Raw genomic sequence first — 25,898 nt, forward strand, 5'->3', positions numbered from 1 at the left:
TGGAGGATGGCGTCCCATCCTGGACCTACGACGACTGAACAATTTCGTCAAGGCACAGAAGTTCCGGATGGGTTTCTTGCATTTTTGCTTTTCACAAGCCTCCCAGCTTGTGGCCCAACAGTGATTCTTTTTACAAAAAAACTCTTCTAGAGAACCGCTGTATGCACCGTAGCAACATGCTCATCCTTCCTTAATGTATTTTTATATACTTCTGTGTTGCTATCACTGCCACTTGGAAATTGCTGCTATTGATTTTGCAATTGTTGCCTTCCATATACATGAGCCCTTGCTTGCACAATATGTACCCATCAGACTAGGCCTATGCCAAATTTAGTTAAGTGTAATTGCGCCAAATGTAGACCATTCTAGCCCACATTATCTGTAGTCACTTAGTCCTGACCCACTAATTGATAGCCTGTGCCTTTTTCAAGCCATCATACTGCGGCCTGCATCAACTGCCCTAGTGATATTCGCACCCCAGACTTCCCCCTTATTTCAGCCTCTGGTTGCCCCTGAACCAATGACACGCTGGTATTAAATGCTACATATGCCTAGTAATTACACGGCACCCATATGTGACATAGGTGTGACCACACAACAAATATGCTTACCACAAAGATGTATCTAATATTCACTCTTAACCTTACTCTGGGCTACTATAATAACCACTATAACAATGCATGAACTCCACACCATGCAGGAGAAATGCTCGACTCAGAGCACGATTATATAGTCCAAAAGTCAAAAGAACTAGACCCTTGATCTTCGCACCCACCCAATCGGCCACAGACCCTCATCTATCTGCCTCAGCTTCCGAAAGACTGCAAAAACATCAGACCTACTCACTCCATAACCAAGGTCACCCTCCAACACGTCCTGGGTCAACTGGAGGAGGGCGATTTCCTGTCGTTGGATTTGGAGGATGCCTACTTCCATATTCCCATCCTAAAGGGACACCGAAAGTTTCTCAGGTTCGTGGTCCAAGGGCGTCACTACCAGTTCAAAGCCCTTCCCTTCGGACTGAGGTCGGCACCCAGGGTGTTCACCAAGTGCCTCGCACCGGTGGCGGCGCAGCTGCGCCGAGAGGGGATCCACGTCTACCCCTACCTGGACGACTGGCTCATCCGAGCAAAGATGAAGGAGCTCGCCGTGGAACACAGCGCAGGGACCGTCCAACTGCTCACGGACCTGGGTTTCTCCATAAACTACGCCAAGTCCCACCTGGTGCCCGCGCAAGACGCACTGTTTCTGGGAGCGAAGCTCGACAGTGTTGCTTCTGGCCTCTCCGTCAGAGGAAAGGACGAGGGCCATCTTGGGCAAGATGCAGCGGATGCTGGCTGCGGACGCGGCCAGGGTGAGGTCCATCAAGTCCCTCCTCGGTATGATGTCTTCTTGCATTTATCTCATCCGCCTGTGCAGGCTCCGGATGCGCCCGTTGCAGGAATTCCTGGACGCGCGTTGGATCCAGAGGACGGGCTGCTTCGAGGAGAGGATCACACTCGACGAGAGTTTCCGACGAGCGATCCAGTGGTGGGGCACCCGCACGCATCTGACGGCGGGCATGGACTTCCAGACCCCCGGCCACCAGAAGACAGTGACCACGTATGCCTCCCTGGAAGGGTGGGGAGCGCACACCGAAAATCTGCACGCGAGAGGCCTTTGGCTTCCGACGGAGAAGTCCCTCCATATCAACGTCCTGGAGCTCCGTGCAGTGTTTTGGGCCCTCAGGTCCTTTCTTCCGTCCCTCAAGGGCAAGGTGGTGAGGATCTTCACCGACAACACCACCACCATGTTCTACATCAGGAATCAGGGCGGGACCAGATCCCCAGCCCTGTCCAAGGAGGCGCAAGATCTGTGGCATTGGGCCGTCGCCCAAGGGATGTTTCTGGTGCCGTTTCATCTGGCAGGGATAAAAAACACCATCGCCGACTCGCTCAGCAGAGAGCTGCGCTCGTGCCACGAGTGGGAACTACGACAGGATCTAGTGGACCGCCTCTTCCGACAGTGGGGCACACCCCAGATCGATCTGTTCGCGACGGCGACAAACTCCAAGTGCCGGGGATTCGCCAGCAGGTTTCCCCAGCTGAGGAGCATGGGCGATGCTTTCTCGTTCCCCTGGGAGGGCCTGTTTCTATACGCGTTCCCGCCATTGCCATTGCTGATCTGGCTCATCAACCAGCTCAAGAGGTCACGGTGCAGGATGATTCTCGTCGCACCTGCGTGGCCGAGGCAGATATGGTTCCCGGACCTTCTGGACTTGTCAGCGTCCCCGTCAATCAAGCTGCCAGTGGACGCGGATCTTCTCTCCGGGGAAGGAGGCGCCATCCTCCATCACGACCCGAAATCGCTGAACTTGCAGGCCTGGCTCCTGCAGCGTTAGAGTTTGGAGGATACGACATACCGGCCGACTGCAGAGAGGTTCTTGCAAAGGCCAGGGCGTCCTCAACTCTTAAATGCTATGGACACAAATGGAAGAGGTTCTGTCTGGTGCCACGCACAGAAGATTAACCCTCTACGGATTACGGCTCCCCAGGTACTGCCGTACCTTCCGACGCTGGCCAAGGCTGGACTGGCACACGCGTCCATCAAGATTCATCTTGCTGCGATCTCCAGAACCACGGGGCGGACGTCTTTGTGGTCTCATCGTCTGGTGAAAGAATTCATGAAGGGACTGTTCAGATCGTTCCCGCCGGTGAAGGCTCCAGCCCCGGCGTGGGAGCTCAACGTGGTGCTGACCAAGCTCATGGGACCTCCGTTCGAGCCTCTGCACTCGGCTCCGTTGAAGTTCTTGTCATGGAAAACAGCGTTTCTTGTGGCCATCACCTCCGCACGAAGAGTGGGAGAGATCCAGGCCCTTTCCTGCAAGCCCCCGTACTTGACTTTTCACGACACGAGGGTAGTGCTCAGGACGCACCTCTCCTTCATGCACAAGGTGCCATCGGACTTCCACCTCAACGAACCCTTGGTGTTGCCTGTTTTCTTCCCGTCGCCTTCGTCGCCGGCCGAAAGGACTTTGCACTCGCTGGATGTGGCTAGAGCGCTGAAGTTCTACGTGGACCGCACGAAGAGTTTTCGGAAGACGTCACAACTTTTTGTGAACTTTGGACCTGTCAATCAGGGGAAGACTCTCTCAAAGGCCTCCATTTCCAGGTGGCTCTCCGGCTGTATCATGTACTGCCATCGGTTGGCAAACCGACCGCTGCCTGGCCGTCTGTCAGAGCCTATTCCACCAGAGCGATCGCAGCTACCACGGCGTTCCTATCTGGTGTGCCCTTGCTGGACATCTGCAGGGCTGCTACGTGGAGGTCGACGCACACCTTCACGAAATTCTACTGCGTCGATCGGGATTCCAGGGAGGAGTCCAGGGTCGGCCAAGCAGTGCTGCGCAACCTGTTCGCCTAAGGTGAGCCTGGTGAGGAGGTAAGAATTGCTTAATGGTGAGTTTGATGTAATGCTTAATGTTGAGCCTTTGCCACCTCCCGTGGTTGTGCATGTGTGTACTGCTATGTATTCTTTATTCATGAGCATGTGAATCCATGCCAGGCCCCATGCTGGAGAAGGAACAAGTGACTTACCTGTAACTGTTCTCCAGCATGGGTCTGGCATGGATTCACATGCGAACCCTCCCACCTACCCCTCTGCGGCTCTTCACTTGGTCATACTGCCACTTCACGTGCTACCAAATCTGAAGATGGCTGCCAGAGGCGGGGCTTAGGTAGAGGGCAGTCATTGGCTGTGGTCAGTATGACGCAGAGATCAGTGATTGGTTGCTACTACGAAAGACAGATCAGAAACGAAACTGATACTGATTTTTTTCTTTACCGAGGATTCCCAGCCTGACAGGGAATATTCATGAGCATGTAAATCCATGCCAGACCCATGCTGGAGAACAACAGTTACAGGTAAGTAACTTGTTCCTTACACTGCCTTTTTATATCGATGGCAACATAATCAAAGTAGTAAACGAGGTAAAAACACTTGGGTTTCTACCTTGATTCCACACTCTCAAAAAAACAAGTCAGTTCTATGGCTTCCTCTACAGCCTATACCTGTAAACTGATCAGGGCCTGCAGACCTTACATCTCCAACTAATTGTACTGCACTTGGATTATTGTAATGCCCTATATGCAGGCACCAACAAAAATATCATAAAATTCGAATATTGCAAAATAATGCCATCAGAGCAGCACTGAATATTCCCCGCAGAGAGCATGTATCTAATATCGGGAAAGACCACCACTGGTTAAAAATCAGTCATACTCCTCAAAACGGTATCCCTTACCTACAAAGGACTTAATAATACTGCACCCCCTTATATCTCCGCCAGACTGACTAGATGAACATCCATTCACCTCACCAGAGCCTCTAACCATCTCTTCCTAGAAATTCCCAGATTTAGATTATCTAAAGCTGGTGATGCCAGCTTCCCAGTCGGAGCTGCACATGCCTGGAATGCACTACCTACTGCCTTGAGAGAGGAGAAGCCCTACTCTAGATTCAGATGCAATGTGATAACTTGGCTCCAGACTAATGACTCCTGATAAATTGCATCCCCCTATTGAATTCCCGGACGTATGCTCAGAATAATCTTGCTATTCATGAATCTGTATTCTAGACTACCTACCTTCCACTCTTGCTATGCACCTTGTATCTAAGTATTGCATACACTGTAATAATCATGTACTGTAACTAAGCTCAAATATTCTTGTAAACTGTTGCGCCCTCCTACCTGAGGGTTTGGTGCGCATTATCAAATAATAAACTAAACTTACATTGTGCAAGACTTTGTTATATCTTCAAGTGCCTCAGCTCACCTAGCCTTTGTTCAATTGACATTACCTCGCCTGGCTCCCTGCAGACTCTACTTACCCGCTGACTTGTTTCTCTGTCCCTCCAAAAAGTCATACAGAAGTTACTTGTATATCTGGGAAAGGGTTAACCTATACTTCATTGGGGGGATTGTGAAGTACTTGGCTGTTCAGAGAAACTTGTTAACCATTGTTTCCTTCTCTAACCTTTTCCATAACTTCGTTATTGCATTTAAGTGTTCAAGTGATGTATCAATGTCCAGTGTCCTAGCAATTCAAGCCACCTCGGTGTGTATGAAGTGACATCCCACAAAGGTATCTATTTAACTGAAACTGAAGGAGTGTGTTTGAAGTTATTTTATTGTTACAGCTTACCTTTTCTAAAGAAGCCTTATTTGAAGAAAAATATTTTAATAAGAAACCTTGAGTAAAATGTTATTTGAATACCTGTCTCTGTGAATCTGTTCAAACCCTATTGCTCACATTGACCCCTCTTGAGATAAGCCTGGCTGCTCAGTCACTGTACCAACTTGTGTAGTACAGGCCTATACCAAAGGTTGGGTTACCTATTGCCAAGAGGACAAGCCTTGTGTAGTCTCCCACAGTTGTTACATACAATCTTGCCCAACAGTCTGTAGATCAGGAGGAATATTATGTTTGTTTGGTCATGGAGTTTCAGCTTGCTTAGGAGGGATTCCTAGTCCTCTTCATGAGTTGAGATGCTCGAATGTTTGTGTAAGACAGATTCTCCAGCATGGGGTCTGGCATGGATTCACATGCTCATGAATATTCCCCGTCAGGCTGGGAATCCTCGGTAAAGAAAAAACCAGTATCAGTTTCGTTTCTGATCTGTCTTTCGTAGTAATAACCAATCACTGGTCTCTGCGTCATACTGACCACAGCCAATGACTGCCCTCTACCTAAGCACCTCCTCCGGCAGCCATCTTCAGATTTTTACCGCACGTTCATGTGTTGGGATCCTCGTGCTATTGCTCTCGAGCGTTAGTGCTATTTTTTTCGCGCTTTTTCACAAAAACTTCGATATTTTCGGTCAAAAGAGCCTCAAGCTCCACCGATCCTACATCCGATCAACGGGGACCCGTGTCGGATTCGCCTGCGCCCCTCAAGGGTGAAGATTTCGTCGAGCTACACTTCGGAGGACTCCAGAAGCTTCTCAGGCCCGGTCTCGGAGATGGCCCAGGAGAAGGGAAGCTCGACGCCCGGAAAGCTGTTCAGGGTCTGCCCTGGATGCCAGCTGCAGAACGTCTTTAAGGAGGACGAACACTCTTTCTGCCTTTACTGCCTTCATGAGGACAAGACGCACGTGGAGAAGGACTGTGCGTTTTGCGGCAACATGTCGGAACGGACCATGAAGGACCGCCATCGTCTCGCCAACTGGCTGGAGGGTAAGAGCCCGTCCGGCGAGAAGAAGAAACCCGAGCGGTTTTCTAAGACCTTTGAGGGCGCCCCGGCGACGGGGGCCCAACATAAGGCTAAGCATCGCGAGTCCGCTGGCACCGGGAGCGCCGAACGGTCGGGCTCTACGGGCGTCAGGCAGGGCGCACCCTCCCCGGCACCATCAACCACGAGCCAACGCTCTGGGTCGGGTAAGAGGAAGGCCGAGCACCCGGCGAAGGAGGCCCCGGTCGAGCTCTAAGGCAGAGGAGGAGCGTGGCAGTGCCCCCTCCCTCAAGGATAAGGCGGTGAGCGCACCTAAGGTGGTGAAGGCCTTGATCCATCCGACCAAGCCCTCTATCGAAACGGTCGCGGCGGCCCTGGCTCAGCCTGTGGAGGCTACACCAGTGGTGGCGACCTCAGGGCCCAGAATCTCCCTGCCTCCTCGGAGGGAGTCTTCTTTTGTGCCCATCGAGAGGACCCCCGTGAAACCCCCCGGGGGGAAGAAGGGGGGGCAGGGCGTTGTCGTAGATTCGGCCTCAACCTCAGAAGAGGAGCTGATCGAGGTCTTAAGCCACGGCCTAGGCGTGGAAGAAAGCCAGCCCGTCGGAATGGACCCCGACGCAGGTGACGACGACGACATCGTCGAGGATACCGACGGGGCCCCTGCTCGCCCGTCGGATTCCCCTCTGCCAGCGCCGCAAGACAAGTCGGCGGCCATTTTGTTGGCCATACAGTCCTTATGCACCGAGATAAGGACGAGGCTACCGTTACCGACGGAGGAACCTCTCCCGTCGGGGGATCCAGAACCGGGGCCTTCTGGTGTTCCCCTACCAAGAAAAGAAGGATCCATCCACCACCTCCTTTTCAACCGTCGCGCCCCGTTCAGCCCCCCTCCCCGTCCACCCGAGGGGATGATACGGGGACTGACACGGCGGCGACGGGTACGGACGACGAGGCATACGACGAGGATATTCCGTCGTCGCCTCCCGCCAGGGCTTCTCCGCCCGACGAGATCGGATCTTTCCACTCCATGATCTCCAGGGCTTCCGAGCTTTTCCAACTCTGCCCTGAGGAGAAGAAAAAGGAAGGCTTCCTTTATCAGAGGCGCGAGGCCAAGAGGAAGACGGTCCTCGCGGTGCCTCTTCTGGACGACATTTGGGATGAGGGCCTTTCCCTCCTCAAGAACCCTTCCACGACGCCAGCTAGAAGAGACCGGTACGAGAAAAAGTACCGGGTCCCGGACACGGCCCCCCTGTGCCTCCGGGCGCAGCCTACCCCGGATTCCGTCGTCTCCGCGGCGGCCAGGAAGAAAGCGGGGGGGGTGCGGCCTCCACATCGACTTCCCCGCCGGACGGCGAGGGAAAGAAATTGGATGCGATGGGACGTAGAGTCATCTCGTCGGCAGCGACGACGATTAAAGCGGCCAACGCCTTGGCTATCGTGGCTCGCTACGACAGGGAGCTCTGGTACAAGATGGCTCCCCTGCTGGATTTTCTGCCGGACGACAAGAGGGCGGAGGCCCTGGAGATCCTGCAGGAAGGTGAGGTGGCCTCCGACCACGCTATCACCGTGGCGACGGACATCGCCGACACTGGGTTCCGCCAGTTGGGCAACGGCGTTTGCCTTCGACGTCGTGGATGGCTCAAAGCTACGGATTTCCGGCAGGACGTCCAGACCAGAGTCCTGGACATGCCCTTCGACGGGAACAACCTGTTTGGGAAGACTGTGGACGATTCCCTTCAGGCCATTAAGGCGGATACTGAGACGGCCCGGGCCCTTGGAGTTCTGCAGCAACGACGGACGCCCTTTCGGAGCAGCGGAGGCAAGGGCGCCTCCAAAGGTTCCGGCGGCGGTTTCGCTTCCTACCGTCAAGCGGCCCGCTCGTCGTCGCAAGAGGCCTACAGAGGACGAGGCAAGTCTAGCGGACCCCGCCGTCGTCGCCAAGGAGGTCAAGGCGGCAAGGACGCGTCCAAGCAGGATTGAACCGGCCGTGGGGTCGGGCCCCCACCGAAGCACCCCGGTGGGAGGCCGGCTGGCGAGCTTCGTCAGCGTGTGGGAGTCCATCTCCACCGACCGTTGGGTGCTGGACGCCCTGGCCCGGGGCCACGCGCTCGAGTTTCAGAGAAGGTGCCCGCGCGTCCCCCCCGTGGCCAGGAAAGAACTTCACGTCCCTCAACTTCTTCTGGAGGTAAAAGCAATGCTCAGGAAGGGCGCCATCGAACTCGTCCCAAAGAGGCTTCGGGGCTCCGGAGTCTACTCGCGATACTTCCTCGTGAAGAAGAAGACGGGAGGATGGCGCCCCATCCTAGACCTGCGACGGCTGAACAAGTTCATCAAGGCGCAGAAGTTTCGGATGGTCACCCTCCAGCACGTCCTGGGTCAACTGGAGGAAGGAGACTTCCTATCGTCGTTGGATTTGGAGGATGCCTACTTCCACATTCCCATCCTAAAGGGGCACCGAAAATTCCTCAGGTTCGTGGTCCAAGGGCGTCATTACCAGTTCAAAGCCCTTCCCTTCGGACTACGGTCGGCACCCAGGGTATTCACCAAGTGCCTCGCACCGGTGGCGGCGCAGCTGCGCCGCGAGGGGATTCACGTCTACCCCTACCTGGACGACTGGCTCATCCGCGCCAAGACGAGGGAGCTCGCCGTGGTCCACACGGCAAGGACCGTCCAACTCCTCACGGACCTGGGATTCTCCGTGAACTACGCCAAATCCCACCTGGTGCCCGCGCAAGTCGCACTGTTTCTGGGAGCGAGGCTCGACAGTGTCCCTTCTGGCCTCCCCGTCGGAGGAGAGGACCAGGACCATCTTGGGCAAGGTGCAACGGATGTTGGTGGCCGACGCGGCCAAAGTGAGATCCATCAAGTCCCTCCTCGGGATGATGTCTTCCTGCATCTACCTCATTCCCATGTGCAGGCTCCGGATGCGCCCGTTGCAAGAATTCCTGGATGCGCGCTGGATCCAGACGACGGGCAGCTTCGAGGAAAGGATCATGCTCGACGAGAGTTTCCGACGAGCGATAAGGTGGTGGGGCACCCGCGCGCATCTGACGGCGGGCATGGACTTCCAGACCCCAGCCCACCAGGAGACTGACCACGGATGCCTCCCTGGAAGGGTGGGGAGCGCACACCGAAAATCTGCACGCGAGGGGACTCTGGCTCCCGACGGAGAAGTCCCTGCATATCAACGTCCTGGAGCTCCGTGCAGTGTTTTGGGCCCTCAGGTCCTTCCTTCCGTCCCTCAAGGGCAAGGTGGTGAGGATCTTCACCGACAACACCACCACCATGTTTTACATCAGGAAACAGGGCGGAACCAGGTCCCCAGCGCTGTCCAAGGAGGCGCAGGATCTGTGGCATTGGGCCGTCGCCCAAGGGATTTTTCTGGTGCCGTTTCATCTGGCAGGGATAAACACCATCGCCGACTCACTCAGCAGGGAGCTGCGCTCGTGCCACGAGTGGGAACTACGGCAGGATCTGGTGGATCGCCTCTTCCGACGGTGGGGCACACCCCAGATCGACCTGTTTGCGACGGCGACGAACACCAAGTGCCGGAGGTTCGCCAGCAGGTTTCCCCAGACGAGGAGCATGGGCGATGCTTTCTCGTTCCCCTGGGAGGGCCTGTTCCTCTACGCGTTCCCTCCCTTGCCTCTGCTAATCCGGCTCGTCAACCAGCTCAAGAGGTCACGGTGCAGGATGATCCTCGTCGCACCTGCGTGGCCGAGGCAGATATGGTTCCCGGACCTTCTGGACTTGTCAGCGTCCCCGCCGATCAAGCTGCCGGCGGACGCGGATCTACTCTCCAGGGAAGGAGGCGCCATCCTCCACCACGACCCGAAGTCGCTGAACTTGCAGGCCTGGCTCCTGCAGCGCTAGAGTTTGGAGGATACGACATACCGGCCGATTGCAGAGAGGTTCTTGCAAAGGCCAGGGCGTCCTCGACTCTTAAATGCTACGGACACAAATGGAAGAGGTTCTCTGTCTGGTGCCACGCACAGAAGATTAACCCTCTACGGATTACGGCTCCCCAAGTACTGCCGTACCTGCTGACGCTGGCCAAAGCTGGTTTGGCACACGCGTCCATCAAGATTCATCTTGCTGCGATCTCCCGATACACCAGAACCACGGGGCGGACGTCCTTGTGGTCTCATCGTCTGGTGAAAGAGTTCATGAAGGGACTGTTCAGATCGTTCCCGCCGGTGAAGGCTCCGGCCCCGGCGTGGGAGCTCAACGTGGTGCTGACCAAGCTCATGGGATCTCCGTTCGAGCCTCTGCACTCGGCCCCGTTGAAGTTTCTATCGTGGAAAACAGCTTTTCTTGTGGCCATCACCTCCGCACGACGAGTGGGAGAGATCCAGGCCCTTTCCTGCAAGGCCCCGTACTTGACTTTCCACGACACGAGGGTAGTGCTCAGGACGCACCCCTCCTTCATGCCCAAGGTACCGTCGGACTTCCATCTCAACGAACCCTTGGTGTTACCTGTGTTTTTCCCGTCTCCTTCGTCGCCGGCTGAGAGGACTTTGCACTCGCTGGATGTAGCTAGAGCGCTGAAGTTCTACGTGGACCGCACGAAGGGTTTTCGGAAGACGTCACAACTCTTTGTGAACTTTGGACCTGTCAATCAGGGGAAGGCTCTCTCGAAGGCTTCCATCTCCAGATGGCTCTCCGGCTGTATCATGTACTGTCACCGGTTGGCAAACCGACCGCTGCCTGGCCGTCCGAGAGCCCATTCCACCAGAGCGATCGCAGCTACCACGGCGTTCCTATCTGGTGTGCCCCTGCTGGACATATGCAGGGCTGCTACGTGGAGGTCGACGCACACCTTCACGAAATTCTACTGCGTCGACCGGGATTCCAGGGAGGAGTCCAGGGTCGGCCAAGCAGTGCTGCGCAACCTGTTCGCCTGAGGTGAGCCTGGTGAGGAGGTAAGATGCTTAATGTTGAGTAATGTGATGCTTAATGTTGAGCCTTTGCCACCTCCTGTGGTTGTGCATGTGTGTACTGCTATGTATTCTTTATTCATGAGCATGTGAATCCATGCCAGACCCCATGCTGGAGAAGGAACAAGTTACTTATCTGTAACTGTTGTTCTCCAGCATGGGTCTGGCATGGATTCACATGCGAACCCTCCCTCCTACCCCTCTGCGGCTCTTCACTTGGTCATACTGCCACTTCACGTGCTTCCAAATCTGAAGATGGCTGCCGGAGGAGGTGCTTAGGTAGAGGGCAGTCATTGGCTGTGGTCAGTATGACGCAGAGACCAGTGATTGGTTATTACTACGAAAGACAGATCAGAAACGAAACTGATACTGGTTTTTTCTTTACCGAGGATTCCCAGCCTGACGACGGGGAATATTCATGAGCATGTGAATCCATGCCAGACCCATGCTGGAGAACAACAGTTACAGGTAAGTAACTTGTTCCTTCTGCCTCCTTCAGTGTTCGCTGTGTACATTTATAATTGTCTGGTATTGCTTCGTTCTTGATAACCAGGTTTCTGTGGAGAGTGCATGTCTGTGCCTTCTTCACTTAAGTCATGGATTGCTATTAGGCTTTTACCATAGATCTGACGTTACTGCAGTGTAGTTTGATTTTCCTTTAAAGTTGTTTGTATTTGTTCTGTTGGGTTTCTGTCGCTGGTGGGGTTTTCTTGGTTGAATCTGTTGGGCGGGGTGGTTCTTTGGTGATCATTCTCTTCGTTGAGTAGACTGATGTTCATGGCAGGGTTGGTTTGTTTCGGGTGTTAAATTGTGTAGGTACCCGTCCGTTCTAGTATTCGGTTATGTAGGATGTGTAGAGAGTGATGGTTTCCAACTTGTCCCTGATTCTGGTTGGCATGTTGTCTATGGTGTTGTCATTGTTGCTGGACTATTTTGCTTGCCACGTAGTTGTATGTGGCAAGGTAGCAGACGATGTAGTCAGTCTTTGCTCTGTTCTTTTGTATGTCTCATCTGGCCTACTAGACTGTTCAGTTTATCAGATTTGTGCGGTCAGGCTGGTCGGTTCCTTTCTGAGAAGTTTGTGGTTTTGGTCTGGTCTGGCTTTTGTGGCGAGGCATGATGTGGGTTGTATTCCTTTGAGTGGGGAGCGTCTTTGGATTGGTGTTTCGCTGGTCCTTTGGGGGATAGGGGTTCAGTCTTTGCTGTGTGTTTAGTTTGTAGCTGGTGAGGTAATGGATAGTTGAGATCTCGTTTTTGAAGACCTAAGTGGTGGTAGTTTTTTTTTGGGGGGGGGGGGGCTCCTGTTTTCCTGTTTTGTCATTTTATCTTGGAGGTCCTTTTATGGTTGTTGAACCAGGGGTAGTAAACCCTCAGTTCTCATGTTTAGTTCTGTCCCTGCACGTTTTCCTTTCTGGCTCTGATGTGAGAGTCTGCAGTGGGTAGGAATGTCTGGTTGGAGACGCAGCGACTGCCCAAAGGGCTCCTGTACCCTAGCCACCAGGGATTTTGTGGGGGTCAGTCAGTGCGCTATGTGGGCTCGGGGAGCCTGGATACAGGGTAAGGGCTTAAAGGCAATGCAGTCACACCTAGGCAAGGTGCTCCAGGGTCAATGCAGTTACACCCAGAATTAGGGCAACTGGACGGGGAACAGTGCCTAAAAGGGGTGCAACAGGCAATGCAGTCACACCTATAGCCTGATTCATGGAATTATTTGGTTGAAAAATGCAGATTTGCGTGCCTTTCTGCACGAGAATCCCCATACTTCAAACAGGGATTTTCGTGCAGAAAGGCGCTCAAATCTGCATTTTTCATGCACATAATTCCATGAATCAGGCCGTAGTATTGGAACACCTGGTTATTGGGGTGGTGCCTAAAATAGGGGACATTGCGGTCAATGCAGTCTCACCTAGAATTTGGACACCTAGACGGAGGGAGAAGGCTCGAAGAGGGTACAGCAGTTAATACGACAGCACTTCAGTCTGGGACCTCTGGATAGAGGGAGAAGGGCTAAAAGAGGGCACAACAGTCAATACAATGACACTTTGTTTTTGAAACATTTGGGTAGAGGGCCACAGCAGTAAAACTTTGACATTGCACACCTGGATAGAATGAGAAAGGCCTGAGTAGGGGACAACAGTGAATGCAGCAACCAATAACACAATGCAGTAACTTGCAGTTAGCCTAGCGTGCGCAAACTATTCGAGAAAGGATATGAGATGGGGTCAGACAGTGATTGCTGGTCCGTTTAGGCCTCGCCTACCTTATCTGTTGCTGCCAGTTGAGGGCTGCTGGCTCCCCAGGCTAACACTGGCCAACAGTCTTGAGCGGCTGCTTCTACAGGCGCTGTCCTTTGCCTCGAGGTCCTTACACGCAGGGGGGGCGCTACCCTGGGGGGGTTGATGTGTTCGCGGTCAGGGTTGGGTCTGCTGAGTGCCAATCAGCCGCAGAGGGTGCCGGGCTAATGCACAGGGAAGTGGCAAGGAGGGAGCAGGGAGGAAAGTGCTGAGTGTTAGTGTATCCCTTTTGTCACTGCTACTTTAACATTTGTTAGTGACAAGCATCCATTACTGGCTGGTGGCAGGGGACGTGCTCTACCAACGTTTGTGCACTTTTTACCTGCAGGCTCTCTCCACAGCTGCGGTTATGCACAGAATGCTCCCCATTGACCCAAAATGGTGTTGAAATTGAGTAATTGAGCAGAGGCTAAAACCAGCTCCTAGGTGTCGGGCATCAACCAGTAGGCAGGAGCTACAGCAGGGGGGAACCAAGAGCTACCAGAGATGCTCCTTTAACTTTCTGTCCATTTTTGCATGAACTACTGTCTTTAAATGTGCATCATGTGTTCTAATTCTTCTTTCTTAACATTCTCAAATACTTAAAGTTAATGTCACATTTACATGTTTTGAAGGCACCAGTTGGCCTAGGAGACAAATGTAGCCGTTTGCTTCAAGCTAACCAGGCTCTACTATGCTAGAAGCAGGAGTTTAATGGCTCCCAGCAATTTTCAATCCTCCTTTGTGTGCTTGTACTTTCTTGGTCCTTCTACCATTCGGGTGGAGGGGGGTGTTAGTTTGTTCTTCGGCAGGAACCCTTTGCATAGCCCACCAAGGACTCCATGTCTGCGAGGACTGGAATGAAGGGAGGATCCTGAAACTCATCCTTTGTGTACTGGTGTGCCTGGGAGAAACCAGTTCACATTGGGCAATGGTGACTGATAGTATAGCCACCTGCCCCTTTCTGTAAACTGCAGGTAGTTTGCATAGTGTGAATTGCTGATAAAGGGCAACAGTCTGTAGGCAGAAGACTGGCCACTGGACAAGACCAGTTCACCACTGAAGATGACCAGAGACCACTGCTGTCCTGACCCCGTATTCAAATGGTCAGAGGAGCTTGGAGGACAGCTTCTTCCCTTTGACTAGTGGGAACTAGCCGTAAAATGACCTACAAGATGAGCCGTGCCGTGCCATGCCATGCACTTCCTGGGCTGCAACTGCCAATACCCTTTGACCTGTGACCATATTGCAGTGCATAGTCTTCCAGTGAACGGATCCTCCCAGAACTTTGAGCTCCAATCGATCCTCCAGAGACAAGAGCCCTTTCCTCAAAGTCCCATCAACAGAGTACAGGGACCGAGGAGGATTGAGCGGGTGGTAATCGTTTGTCCTTGAAGCCTGTAAAAAGGTGCCAAAACTGCAGACTTGAGTTGGAGCACAAAGAATTCTTTGCTGATGTCCTGTCTCGACTGCTGCTGCGACATCGCTTCCAGAGTCACCCTTTTTGTCACCACTACCAAGGAACAGCAGACTGGGTCCACTACTTCTGCATCATGAAAGAAGCAGTCTGCACAACTCTTCAGGTACTGTGGGGACACATGTTGGGTGGTCCTCGTCATTTCGTTGCTCCTTTTGCTGCTGGAGTGCCGATTCCAGTGCTTGGTTGTTTGCCCATACTGATCACCCAGGCCTAACACTTGTGCCTTTACTCGAGGTTCCTGAAATCTTTTTGACCCACAAAAGCATCTTACTTGTAATTGAAGAATTCTCTGTAACTTTGCCTTTTCTGATGCTGTGCCTTACCTGCTTTACCTCTGATATGATTTTGAAGATCTCGTACCTTGATAGTGATGAGGCCTCTCTAAAGTAATGCAAGTCTCTAGTGTTGCCCTGCTATTGTTGGTGTAGTTTTACTTATTTTATACTTATGGTTTACTCACCTAAGTATTTGTTTTCTATTACTTTGAGTTCTAATGGTACTTCGCTGAATAACTTTACCCTGTGTACATAAAAGATCTATTTTACTATAACAAGTGTGTACATTTCTTTTGTACTATGTATTTGATAAGTTCATTATACTTAACTACAGCTCACTTCTCCTTAAGATCAGCCTGACTGCTCTGCCATGCTACCACTACCTTGAGCAGTGCAGACTTGAACTAGAAGTTGGGGCCTGTATACCAAGGGATAGTTTTATGAAGTCCACCCCCTCACCCCCGGTAGACTTTAAGAAAGCTCCGCTAACATTGATCATCAACAAATAGTTTTAGCTTCCTTGTCACTAGACCTTGTAAACATTTACATCTAGTTCCTTAGAATCCAAAAAAGCAGTTTTCTGAAATGTTTCTCTTGGAGAGAGTGGTTGATTGGGGGGCGGGGGGATTTGCTTTACAATACGGAACCACATTAACATGCCAGGAGTAGGGCAAGGGATTAAATTGGAAAAAGTATTTAATCAGGCTAACGCAGCATGTTCCTTTCATACACATCTAATTTGGGATTGTTCCAAGTCATTGTTCAGATAGTCATTGCAGAGAACAGTTCGACCTCTTCAAAGTCTTTAACCCATGCTGTTGCTTCCCTTTTTAGATAATACCAGTGGACAAATTGGTCAAAGGAAAATTCCAGGACAATTTTGAGTACGTTCAGTGGTTCAAAAAGTTTTTTGATGCAAATTACGATGGAAAAGATTATGACCCCGTGGCAGCCCGACAAGGTCAGGAGACTGCCCCAGCACCTATTATTGCAGCACCCGTTCTCAGCAAACCCAAAAAATCTCTGAACTCCAGTGCAGGTAAAGTTGTTTCCACTTGATAGCCTAGTTAAAAAAAAAATGCAATACGCACTGGTCCTGCTGCTAGGGTGGCCAACTCTTTCATAGTATTTTGCGGGACACTTGCCCACAAGTCAGTCATTCACGTTTGGCCCGCCCCATTTTTTATTTCCATTTTTATTAATGGCCCCTTTAGAGCCTGCAGGTCGAGCTGTAACGCTCTGACACAGGCTTAATTGAAATGCAAATGGTTTGTCCTTGGAGGTGATGGTCAGGTTTTTTAACTGCAAACATGACCATCACGACCCAGGAACAGACCATTAGCATTTGAATAAAGCCAGGTGTCGAGCGTTACAGCTCGACCTGCAGGCTCTAAAGGAGCCGGGGCTGCAGAACCGCCGGGGAAAAAGCGGCGGGCGGCAGCGCCATGCTGTTTAAATGCCCACTTCAATTCGCAGAGAGGCTGTGATGGATGCAGGTTGTCCTGACGAAAGTCAGGACAACCTGCGTCCCGCACAGCCACTCTACAAACGGCGGGACAGAGTCCCTTATTGCGGGACAATCCTGCGAAAAGCTGGACAGTTGGCCACCCTACCTGCTTTTTTACGGAAGCATACTTGGTTTTTTAACAGGATGTTGTTTTCCAGGAGGTTCTTGGTGCTTAACTACTTGCCTGTAGGTTTCATATATTGTAATGAAGCTCAATGCATGATTTTGCTCTTTATCCATGCCAGACAGAAGATTGTGTACTTTGACCCACTTGATCAAGCCATGAGTGCCCTTAATGTTGCATAGCTAATTTGGGGAATTGCTGTACTCTTCCAGATGACATTTTGGTGGGAGCCACAGAAGCAAAGACTGCGAAAACAGAGCCTTCTCAAGCCATAAAGAAAATGGCGAAAATTGGTACATGCACTGTTGTAGTATTATAGTCCACTTAGATTTGGTTGGGGACCTTGGAATTGAACCTCAGCACTTATTCTCCTTTCAAGCTTTTCACAACTTTTGGTGATCACAAGGCAAGACTGTATTCACACTATTTTGATACAAAAGTTTCTATTGGGACACTACATGCTTGTAAGGAGTCAAACTTTTGGGGTGAAGCTCCTGCCAGCATGGTGAAGATATTTATTTTATTTTTTCAGCGCCACAGAGAACGGCAGTAGCTCCCCAGAGGAATGCTGTAGCTCCGAAATCTGGCCCCATTTTAAATAAAAAGGCATCGGTTAATAATGGAGAGGAGGAGTCTGCAGAGCTCATGCAACAGGTTGGTCTTGTTAAAATATGTATGAATCTTCTGTCACTATTTGAACAATTTAATCCAAGGTCAGAGATGAAAATCTGTAAAAATGATGCACTTTTTCTGGGCTCAACCCATAGCATTTGATTTTGTGTAGTGAACGGGTTTGTCAAACTGAGGTCTGCAAAGAATTTTATGGGGTTGGGGAAAGGAGGGGCAGTGAAGAGTGCAGATCTGCAGTCAGTCTTTCATTTTGCTTATGGTGCTTGGCCTCACTACACGGCCAAAACGTTGCTACAAAGCCGATTTGGCTGGCAATACTTTTCTGCCATATTAACAAATGAGGGCCTGTTTAATATCACTCAAGTATATGCATTGGAAAGGGCGGTACCAAATGGGGGGACAAATGTACAAATGGGTTAAATGTGTACGGTGGGCGAAGAGTGGTAGATGCACAGCTTGCCGAAAATGGGCAGTGTTGGGGATTCTCTTTTGCACCTTCACTCCCTTGACTTCAATGGGCCTTGGTGGTTGCCAGGTTGTGCCATAAATTGCTCCCCCCTGAAATGTCAGCATCCTAGCATCAAAGGAAGCTAGACTGGAGCAGCTTGTGTGACGGCTCCTTGAAGTGTCACTGCTGCATGTGGTGACGATTGCTGGAATCAGTCTTCAGCCTCTAGTGTTCTGAAGGTGTTTGCACCGCAATCTTTCTTATTCATCTGGTGTTGCATGTGGAAGTGGGACCAGGCTGGAAGAAGTACTGGAACCTGCAATCCCTGGGCACCTCTCACCCGAACAAAGGATGGAAGAATGTCCAACATCACCCCCAGACTCCCTCAAATATCTGCCACCTCTCCCCACCTCCATGACGATCCACTGTGACATGGGCAAATCGGGGTTCGGGGTGGTGTGAGGGTGTTGATTTTAAAACATACCAGTTACTCTCCCATAGGATAACGTTGTGTGCAAAGCCAGTTTGTCTCTTCTCCCCCTTTCCTTTTTACTTAACTTTGGTCATTGAACCAGGATCAAGTATCCTGGCCCTGGGATTAGAGGAGCAGAGCAGTGAACCCACATGTCTTTGGACAAATAATTATTCAATTTTTAAATAGTTTTGAACTGTTTGAATCCCCACTACACACACCCGCCAAGCCCATTGCATCCTTGTATTGGAACAGGCTCATTTGGGCACCAGGCCCCCTACATCTTAGAGTTGGACTTGTTAAGTGAAAGGGAATTAGAATTGTACTAGATCTATAACTGCATCATACTACACTGATTTGCCTGGTTAATTGATTGCATTGTAACTGGTGAATGTATAGATTTGTGATGCATGATATTTTGTGATACTACCTGCTAGTTTCATTTCTAAGTGTTCTTAAAGGCTTCATTTTATACATGCTGTCTAAACTGAATTATTGTGGTGGTTTGTGTTAACTTTGAGGCCCTAGACTAGTCTCTCACTCCTGAGACTAAGCCTTGATTGGGTTTTGGCTAAACTGATTCCCTGTTGACCATAACTAGGGTAGCCTCCTAAAATCCCCAGACCCATGATGACCCCCCACCCCCTGGGGTTATTTGAAATCCATCTTAAATGACGGGGAGGACTGATGGGGGGGGAAAAGACTTGCCTTCGAGGGCTGCCTTACATGGTTGCTGTCCGTAAACGTCTTTTGCAAGGTTCAGACCCTGAACCGCATCACTGCCTGCTATTGCCTATGTACAGTTGGTGTCCACACTCTGTGCCGGGCAACAAGCAAGTTACTGTTGCAGAGATGCAGCCAACCAGCCTCACCTGGTTCTGGAATTGGCTGACCCTTTGACCATCTAGTGTATGTTTGTAGCTTGTGCAACGCAAACGTTTGCTTCCAAATATAAAGTGAAGCTTACACTTTTTTTTTTAACCCCTCTCCTGTTAACCCACTACCCTAGCCCCTCTTCAAAAACAACTTGGCTTGTAGAAGAATGGCAGGGCATTTTTCCACAGCAGTTTAAGAGGACATGTGTGCGAACATCTTCCGGCTAGGCCATGAACATGGCCTTGACGGGGTTAAGGTAAACCGCTAGGAAACTCTAGCTATTCTGAAGCTATTTTGTTCCTGGGTTCTGTTTGCTTTCACAATCTGTCTGCATAGTTTTAAGCAGTAAGTGCGTGGATTTGAATTGATAATCAGTGGCACGTGTAGATGTTGCAGAGGCGAGAGGCTGGATGCCTGTGGGACTCTGCATGATACATTTTTGTTATACATTTTTGTTTTGAGTTGAAGGGTAGGCATGTTTAGTTAATGTTAGGGAGAACTCTCAGAAAAGTGATCATTCCCTCCACCTTTGAGACCACCAGCAACTTTGCTGGATTTTGAGGACTTTTAACCTGGAGTGTTAAACCCCTTTTTCCCGCTCTTATCCTGCATTTTACTGTGATTTTTTTTTTTAACTTTCTTTTGGTTGTGGAGTCTGACACTCCATAGGCATTATTTTTTACATTGTCATACTGCACCTTCAGTGCAGTGACACAGGAAGGTCTCAGATTTCCCCAAGGTTTAAATACCTTCTCTGGAATAAACAACTGTTTCCCGGAGCAGTAAAGTAAAATTGACTTTACTTGCATTTCTAACTTTCTAGACCCAGCACACACTATCTTACAGTAGGGTGCTGGAGGGGTTACTTAGTAGGGTGCTGGAGGGGTTACTTAGTAGGGTGCTGGAGGGGTTACTTAGTATCCCCTTTGTCTAGCTTCTCATAACATTTTTGTTAGCCTTTCCTCGATGAATGGCTGGTGGCAGTGGTTTACCTTTAACTATGTTCGTAGCTGCAGTAAAGCACCCATGGGTGCGATTTTTGTCAAAATAGCCCTGGTCTTTTTTTTGCCATTTCTTTGTGGAAAGGTCCTTCTTGAGAGAGTTACTTTGTTCATTTGGTCTTTGGCGGGATTCACGCGTGAAGCCCGCCTCTGGCTCCAGGGTGTCTGGTGGGGGCTGGAAGCGAGGGAGGTGCCTGAAACTCCCTGTGCTTAGTCCCCTAGGAGACAGGAATGCACTCTTGGGTGATTAGCCAGCTGGCCGTCCGGCAGGGACAGCCACCCTACTGGGTGACTGACAGCTAGGCTGGAATGAATGGGAGAGAACTGAATAAAAGGCTAAAAGATTTTGGCTTGGAAAGAAGTCTACCACTGGAAGAAGGAACCAAAGAACTTGAAGAGGACGCCTTTGAGTTGATGGGACCAAGCCACTCCAAAGTAAGCCACCTGGACATTCTCTCGGAGCTGGTTGCATTTCCAGAGTTCCTGCTGGAAACCAAAACATTAGGGAGAGGAACACCAGATTGTGTGCATTGCTTTTAAGTTGGCCAAGAGCTCTAGGAAGATCTTCACACTCCCAGGAGGCAGGACTGACCAAGTTTGAGTCCCCCTCAAGAGTGCGGGACCCCAGAAGCAAGGAAAGTCCATCTCGACAGCCAGTAAACATGGTGTTGCTATTTGCAGTAGTCGCGAGGAGCTGAAACACCGAAGTGCCACTTGTTGGAAAAATTGCTGGTTGCGGGTGGTGATCGTCCCATTGCAGTACAGGAGTCCCCAGAAGTCCTCCCTCTTGTTCCCACGAATGAGGCCCAGGAACGGTGAGATCTGGAGAGCTGCACAGGAGTCATCTGCTTCACTTTTTCTTCAATACAAAGGTACTGTAAAAGTCTGAACTTGGCTCTTGTTGTAGAGTTGCTTGCATCTTCTACTACTCCCAAGCCTAACAGCTTGTGGCCCTACATTGATTCTTCTTTTCTCCAGCATGGGGTCTGGCATGGATTCACATGCTCATGAATATTCCCCGTCGTCAGGCTGGGAATCCTCGGTAAAGAAAAAACCAGTATCAGTTTCGTTTCTGATCTGTCTTTCGTAGTATTAACCAATCACTGGTCTCTGCGTCATACTGACCACAGCCAATGACTGCCCTCTACCTAAGCACCGCCTCTGGCAGCCATCTTCAGATTTTTACCGCACGTTCATGTGTTGGGATCCTCGTGCTATTGCTCTCGAGCGTTAGTGCTATTTTTTCGCGCTTTTTCACAAAAACTTCGATATTTTCGGTCAAAAGAGCCTCAAGCTCCACCGATCCTACATCCGATCAACGGGGACCCATGTCGGATTCGTCTGCGCCCCTCAAGGGTGAAGATTTCGTCGAGCTACACTTCGGAGGACTCCAGAAGCTTCTCAGGCCCTGTCTCGGAGATGGCCCAGGAGAAGGGAAGCTCGACGCCCGGAAAGCTGTTCAGGGTCTGCCCTGGATGCCAGCTGCAGAACGTCTTTAAGGAGGACGAACACTCTTTCTGCCTTTACTGCCTTCATGAGGACAAAACGCACGTGGAGAAGGACTGCGCGTTTTGCGGCAACATGTCGGAACGGACCATGAAGGACCGTCATCAACGTCTCGCCAACTGGCTGGAGGGTAAGAGCCCGTCTGGCGAGAAGAAAAAGAAATCCGAGCGGTCTTCTAAGACCTTTGAGGGCGCCCCGGCGACTGGGGCCCAACATAAGGCCAAGCACCGCGAGTCCGCTGGCACCGGGAGCGCCGAACGGTCGGGCTCTACGGGCGTCAGGCAGGGCGCACCCTCCCCGGCACCATCAACCACGAGCCAACGCTCTGGGTCGGGTAAGAGGAAGGCCGAGCACCCGGCGAAGCTCCTGGAGAGGCCCCGGTCGAGCTCTAAGGCAGAGGAGGAGCGTGGCAGTGCCCCCTCCCTCAAGGATAAGGCGGTGAGCGCACCTAAGGTGGTGAAGGCCTTGATCCATCCGACCAAGCCCTCTATCGAAACGGTCGCGGCGGCCCTGGCTCAGCCTGTGGAGGCTACACCAGTGGTGGCGACCTCAGGGCCCAGAATCTCCCTGCCTCCTCGGAGGGAGTCTTCTTTTGTGCCCATCGAGAGGACCCCCGTAAAACCCCCCGTGGGGAAGAAGGGGGGGCAGGGCGTCGTCGCAGATTCGGCCTCAACCTCAGAAGAGGAGCTTATCGAGGTCTTAAGCCACGGCCTAGGCGTGGAAGAAAGCCAGCCCGTCGGAATGGACCCCGACGCAGGTGGCGACGACGACATTGTCGAGGATACCGACGGGGCCCCTGCTCGCCCGTCGGATTCCCCTCTGCCAGCGCCGCAAGACAACTCGGCGGCCATTTTGTTGGCCATTCAGTCCTTATGCACCGAGATAAGGACGAGGCTACCGTTACCGACGGAGGAACCTCTCCCGTCGGGGGATCCAGAACCGGGACCTTCTGGTGTTCCCCCTACCAAGAAAAGAAGGATCCATCCACCACCTCCTTTTCAACCGTCGCGCCCCGTTCAGCCCTCCTCCCCGTCCACCCGAGGGGATGATACGGGGACTGACACGGCAGCGACGGGTACGGACGACGAGGCATACGACGAGGATTTTCCGTCGTCGCCCCCCACCAGGGCTTCTCCGCCCGACGAGATCGGATTGTTCCACTCCATGATCTCCAGGGCTTCCGAGCTGTTCCAACTCTGCCCTGAGGAGAAGAAAAAGGAAGGCTTCCTTTATCAGCGGCGCGAGGCCAAGAGGAAGACGGTCCTCGCGGTGCCTCTTCTGGACGACATTTGGGATGAGGGCCTTTCCCTCCTCAAGAACCATTCCACGACGCCAGCTAGAAGAGACCGGTACGAGAAAAAGTACCGGGTCCCGGACACGGCCCCCCTGTGCCTCCGGGCGCAGCCTACCCCGGATTCCGTCGTCTCCGCGGCGGCCAGGAAGAAAGCGGGGGGGGGTGCGGCCTCCACATCGACTTCCCCGCCGGACGGCGAGGGAAAGAAACTAGATGCGATGGGACGTAGTCATCTCGTCGGCAGCGACGACGATTAAAGCGGCCAACGCCTTGGCTATCGTGGCTCGCTACGACAGGGAGCTCTGGTACAAGATAGCTCCCCTGCTGGATTTTCTGCCGGACGACAAGAGGGCGGAGGCCCTGGAAATCCTGCAGGAAGGTGAGGTGGCCTCCGACCACGCTATCACCGTGGCGACGGACATCGCCGACACTGGGTTCCGCCAGTTGGGCAACGGCGTTTGCCTTCGACGTCGTGGATGGCTCAAAGCTACGGATTTCCGGCAGGACGTCCAGACCAGAGTCCTGGACATGCCCTTCGACGGGAACAACCTGTTTGGGAAGACTGTGGACGATTCCCTGCAGGCCATCAAGGCAGATACTGAGACGGCCCGGGCCCTGGGAGTTCTGCAGCAACGACGGACGCCCTTTCGGAGCGGCGGAGGCAAGGGCGCCTCCAAAGGTTCCGGCGGCGGTTTCGCTTCCTACCGTCAGGCGGCCCGCTCGTCGTCGCAAGAGGCCTACAGAGGACGAGGCAAGTCTAGCGGACCCCGCCGTCGTCGCCAAGGAGGTCAGGGCGGCAAGGCCACTTCCAAGCAGGATTGAACCGGCCTTGGGGTCGGGCCCCCACTGAAGCACCCCGGTGGGAGGCCGGCTGGCGAGCTTCGTCAGCGTGTGGGAGTCCATCTCCACCGACCGTTGGGTGCTGGACGCCCTGGCCCGGGGCCACGCGCTCGAGTTTCAGAGAAGGTGCCCGCGCGTCCCCCCCGTGGCCAGAAAAGAACTTCACGTCCCTCAACTTCTTCTGGAGGTAAAAGCAATGCTCAGGAAGGGCGCCATCGAACTCGTCCCAAAGAGGCTTCGGGGCTCCGGAGTCTACTCGAGATACTTCCTCGTCAAGAAGAAGACGGGAGGATGGCGCCCCATCCTAGACCTGCGGCGTCTGAACAAGTTCATCAAGGCGCAGAAGTTCCGGATGGTCACCCTCCAGCACGTCCTGGGTCAGCTGGAGGAAGGGGACTTCCTATCGTCGTCGGATTTGGAGGATGCCTACTTCCACATTCCCATCCTAAAGGGGCACCGGAAATTCCTCAGGTTCGTGGTCCAAGGGCGTCATTACCAGTTCAAAGCCCTCCCCTTCGGACTGCGGTCGGCACCCAGGGTATTCACCAAGTGCCTCGCGCCGGTGGCGGCACAGCTGCGCCGCGAGGGGATCCACGTCTACCCCTACCTGGACGACTGGCTCATCCGCGCCAAGACGAGGGAGCTCGCCGTGGTCCACACGGCAAGGACCGTCCAACTCCTCACGGACCTGGGATTCTCCGTGAACTACGCCAAATCCCACCTGGTGCCCGCGCAAGACGCACTGTTTCTGGGAGCGAGGCTCGACACAGTGTCCCTTCTGGCCTCCCCGTCGGAGGAGAGGACCAGGACCATCTTGGGCAAGGTGCAACGGATGTTGGTGGCCGACGCGGCCAAAGTGAGGTCCATCAAGTCCCTCCTCGGGATGATGTCTTCCTGCATCTACCTCATTCCCTTGTGCAGGCTCCGGATGCGCCCGTTGCAAGAATTCCTGGATGCGCGCTGGATCCAGACGACGGGCAGCTTCGAGGAAAGGATCAAGCTCGACGAGACCTTCCGACGAGCGATACGGTGGTGGGGCACCCGCGCGCATCTGACGGCGGGCATGGACTTCCAGACCCCAGCCCACCAAGAGACAGTGACCACGGATGCCTCCCTGGAAGGGTGGGGAGCGCACACCGAAAATCTGCACGCAAGGGGACTCTGGCTCCCGACGGAGAAGTCCCTGCATATCAACGTCCTGGAGCTCCGTGCAGTGTTTTGGGCCCTCAGGTCCTTCCTTCCGTCCCTCAAGGGCAAGGTGGTGAGGGTCTTCACCGACAACACCACCACCATGTTTTACATCAGGAAACAAGGCGGAACCAGGTCCCCAGCGCTGTCCAAGGAGGCGCAGGATCTGTGGCATTGGGCAGTCGCCCAAGGGATGTTTCTGGTGCCGTTTCATCTGGCAGGGATAAAAAACACCATCGCCGACTCACTCAGCAGGGAGCTGCGCTCGTGCCACGAGTGGGAACTACGGCAGGATCTGGTGGATCGCCTCTTCCGACGGTGGGGCACACCCCAGATCGACCTGTTCGCGACGGCGACGAACACCAAGTGCCGGAGGTTCGCCAGCAGGTTTCCCCAGACGAGGAGCATGGGCGATGCTTTCTCGTTCCCCTGGGAGGGCCTGTTCCTCTACGCGTTCCCTCCCTTGCCTCTGCTAATCCGGCTCGTCAACCAGCTCAAGAGGTCACGGTGCAGGATGATCCTCGTCGCACCTGCGTGGCCGAGGCAGATATGGTTCCCGGACCTTCTGGACTTGTCAGCGTCCCCGCCGATCAAGCTGCCGGCGGACGCGGATCTACTCTCCAGGGAAGGAGGCGCCATCCTCCACCACGACCCGAAGTCACTGAACTTGCAGGCCTGGCTCCTGCAGCGCTAGAGTTTGGAGGATACGACATACCGGCCGACTGCAGAGAGGTTCTTGCAAAGGCCAGGGCGTTCTCGACTCTTAAATGCTACGGACACAAATGGAAGAGGTTCTCTGTCTGGTGCCACGCACAGAAGATTAACCCTCTACGAATTA

The 25,898-nt window shown here is 52.8% G+C and overlaps 1 protein-coding gene across 4 annotated transcripts in view; it reads left to right on the forward strand.

The window, feature by feature from the left end:
• The window catches only part of MAPRE1 (microtubule associated protein RP/EB family member 1), a 175,078-nt gene that overhangs the window by 62,237 nt on the left and 86,943 nt on the right, over nt 1–25,898 (forward strand). For 2 of the 4 annotated variants that reach the window (XM_069651027.1, XM_069651028.1), the window contains exons 4-6: nt 16,009–16,213; nt 17,018–17,098; nt 17,338–17,459. In XM_069651027.1, coding sequence (XP_069507128.1) covers nt 16,009–16,213; nt 17,018–17,098; nt 17,338–17,459 — 408 coding nt within the window. The remainder of the gene's footprint in view (nt 1–16,008; nt 16,214–17,017; nt 17,099–17,337; nt 17,460–25,898) is intronic. The other 2 variants (XM_069651029.1, XM_069651030.1) reach the window with 1 other exon arrangement.

This window comes from Ambystoma mexicanum, chromosome 3p, assembly GCF_040938575.1.
Source record: "Ambystoma mexicanum isolate Mex_15411 chromosome 3p, UKY_AmexF1_1, whole genome shotgun sequence".
Lineage (NCBI taxonomy): Eukaryota > Metazoa > Chordata > Amphibia > Caudata > Ambystomatidae > Ambystoma > Ambystoma mexicanum.